The following is a 2218-nucleotide window of genomic DNA, read 5'->3' as shown; positions in this document are numbered from 1 at the left end:
GATGATATGGCTGTGTTCAAATTACATCAGGAACATGTCTGGTGCCCCACAATGTTTTGGAGCCAAAGCCATTGACTGTGTACCTCATTTCTGTGTGCACTGTCACCATCATTGGATCTTTTGCTTGGTGAGTCTTCCCTGTTCTGTGATGTAGAGAGGTCCAGTCCTGCACAGAGGCCCTTTCCTAATCAGACCCCAGCTCCCTTGTCCTGAAAACTGTCCCAAGGATTTTTTCCTTGGCATGTCAGACACATATTTGTGATGGGGCTGCCCCCTTCTACCAAAATCTGTATGAAGTTCATCCGTATTTCTCTGCTTTCAGGTTGATATGGAGTAAAGGTCAAGGAGACATGTTCTGAGCAAAATGATTTGTAGAAGTGCCACAAATAAATACTTCAAAGACAAACCTGTCCACCCAGAAGGGCTGTCCCTGGGAGATAGGTAGTCTGGAATTAGAAGGTGGTGTGCATTTAGCTGAAGAGCTGGGAACAAACCCTAGCCAGAACTTCTGTGGGGCAAGTGTAAAATTTCACCAACACAGTAGAGAGAAACTCTTTAGAAGAGACACGGATAAGGAGTTTATGAAGAGCTGCACAGTCCATGCAACCAAGAAGGCTTTCTCATTCCAGGAGCCTGGGAAGAATTTCCCTGGTAGCTCGGGCCTTCTCCAGCACCAGGTCACTGCACAAAAGGACACCAAGTGTGTGGAGGCCTTTAACAATGGACAAAGGCACTATAAGTTCAGTGAATGTGGGAAAACCTTCAGCCACAAACACTCAATTGCTCAGCATTAGAGTTTCCACACTGGAAAGAGGCCTTATGAGTGCAGGGAATGTGAGAAAACCTTCAGCCTCAAAAACTCACTTGTTCAGCACCAGCAAGTCCACACTGGAGAATGGCCTTATGAATGCAGTGAATGTGGGAAAATCTTCAGTTATAAACACAAACTTGTTCAGCACCTGAGACTCCACACTGGAGAAAGGCCATGAGTGCAATGAATGTGGGAAAGCTTTTAGCTACAAACTCACAGCTGTTCAGCACCAGCGAATTCACACTGGAGAAAGGCCTTATGAGTGCAGTGTATGTGGGAAATTCTTTACTCAAAACTCCAGCCTTATTGTGCACCAAAGAATTCACACTGCCTCACAGCCTTATAAATGCAGTATATGTGGAAAATTCTTTACCTCCAACTACAACTTTATTGCACACCGGCGAGTTTACAGGGGCACAAGGCCTTATGAGTGCAGTGAATGTGGGAAACCTTTCAGCAACAAACCCACACTTGTTCAGCATCAGCAAATTCACAGTGGAGAAAGGCCTTATGAGTGCAGTGAATGTGGGAAATTCTTCTGCCACAGCTACAAACTTGCTCAGCACCAGAGAGTCTGCACTGGAGAGAGGACTTACGAATGCAATGAATGTGGGAAAGCTTTTAGCAACCAATTGACACTTGTTCTGCACCAGCGAATTCACACTGGAGAAAGGCCTTATAAGTGCAGTGAATGTGGCAAGTTGTTTAGCCAGAGCTCCAACCTTATTGTGCACCAGCGAATTCATACTGTAGTGAAGCCTTTTGAGTGCAGTGAATGTGGGAAACGTTTTAGCCAAAGCTCTACTCTCATTAAGCACCAGAGTTCACACTAGAAAAAAACCACGAGTGCACTAAATGTGGAGAATTCTTTAGCCAAAACACCCAGCTTACTCAACACCAAAATGTTCACACCACAGAAAGGCCTCACAAGTGCAGCAAATGTGGAAAAGTTTTCTGTCAAAGGTCTGTTCTGAGAACGAGAAACTTCATAGTCAAGATAGGCCCTATGAGTACAGCAAATGTAGGAAAATTTTCAGTCAACAGTCTAACCTCATCTGTCACCAGAAAGTTCATGCTGGAGAAAAGACCTTCAAATGAGGAGAGCAGCGAATGAGCTGTCTCCTTAGTTATACATCATACTGAATAGGCTCTGTGAGGGAGTCATTAACTGGAAGTTGAATGCCATACATCTGAACAGCCCTTGTGTGCAGATTGCCTATGAATACCAGGTTCATAGGAAGCTTTTCAGTAACCATGCTGTACTTCCTAACCTGCCCACAGCCCTTTCCAGACTTAATGTCACTGTGAGCTTCTTACCTCTTCCAAGTGGCAGATCCCCATCCTGGGCATCAGTCACCTTACTGTGGTCAGGGTAGGTAGATTTTGTGCTGTCCTGTCCCCTGGAGC

At 45.2% G+C, this 2218-nt stretch overlaps 1 protein-coding gene across 1 annotated transcript; it reads left to right on the top strand.

Moving 5' to 3' along the window:
• The first annotated feature begins 581 nt into the window (after window positions 1-581).
• On the top strand, window positions 582-1909 carry LOC113615144 (zinc finger protein 304-like). The gene is given in 3 exon segments (XM_027097216.1): window positions 582-982; window positions 984-1630; window positions 1791-1909. Coding segments are annotated over 3 exon segments (1167 nt in total).
• The last annotated feature ends 309 nt before the right edge of the window (window positions 1910-2218 follow it).

This window comes from Aethalodelphis obliquidens, unplaced genomic scaffold (genome assembly GCF_003676395.1).
Source record: "Aethalodelphis obliquidens isolate GAN/ISIS:26980383/991018 unplaced genomic scaffold, ASM367639v1 scaffold113, whole genome shotgun sequence".
NCBI lineage: Eukaryota > Metazoa > Chordata > Mammalia > Artiodactyla > Delphinidae > Aethalodelphis > Aethalodelphis obliquidens.
Note: the sequence above shows the minus strand (reverse complement) of the source record. Positions and strands in the feature narration are given on the sequence as shown.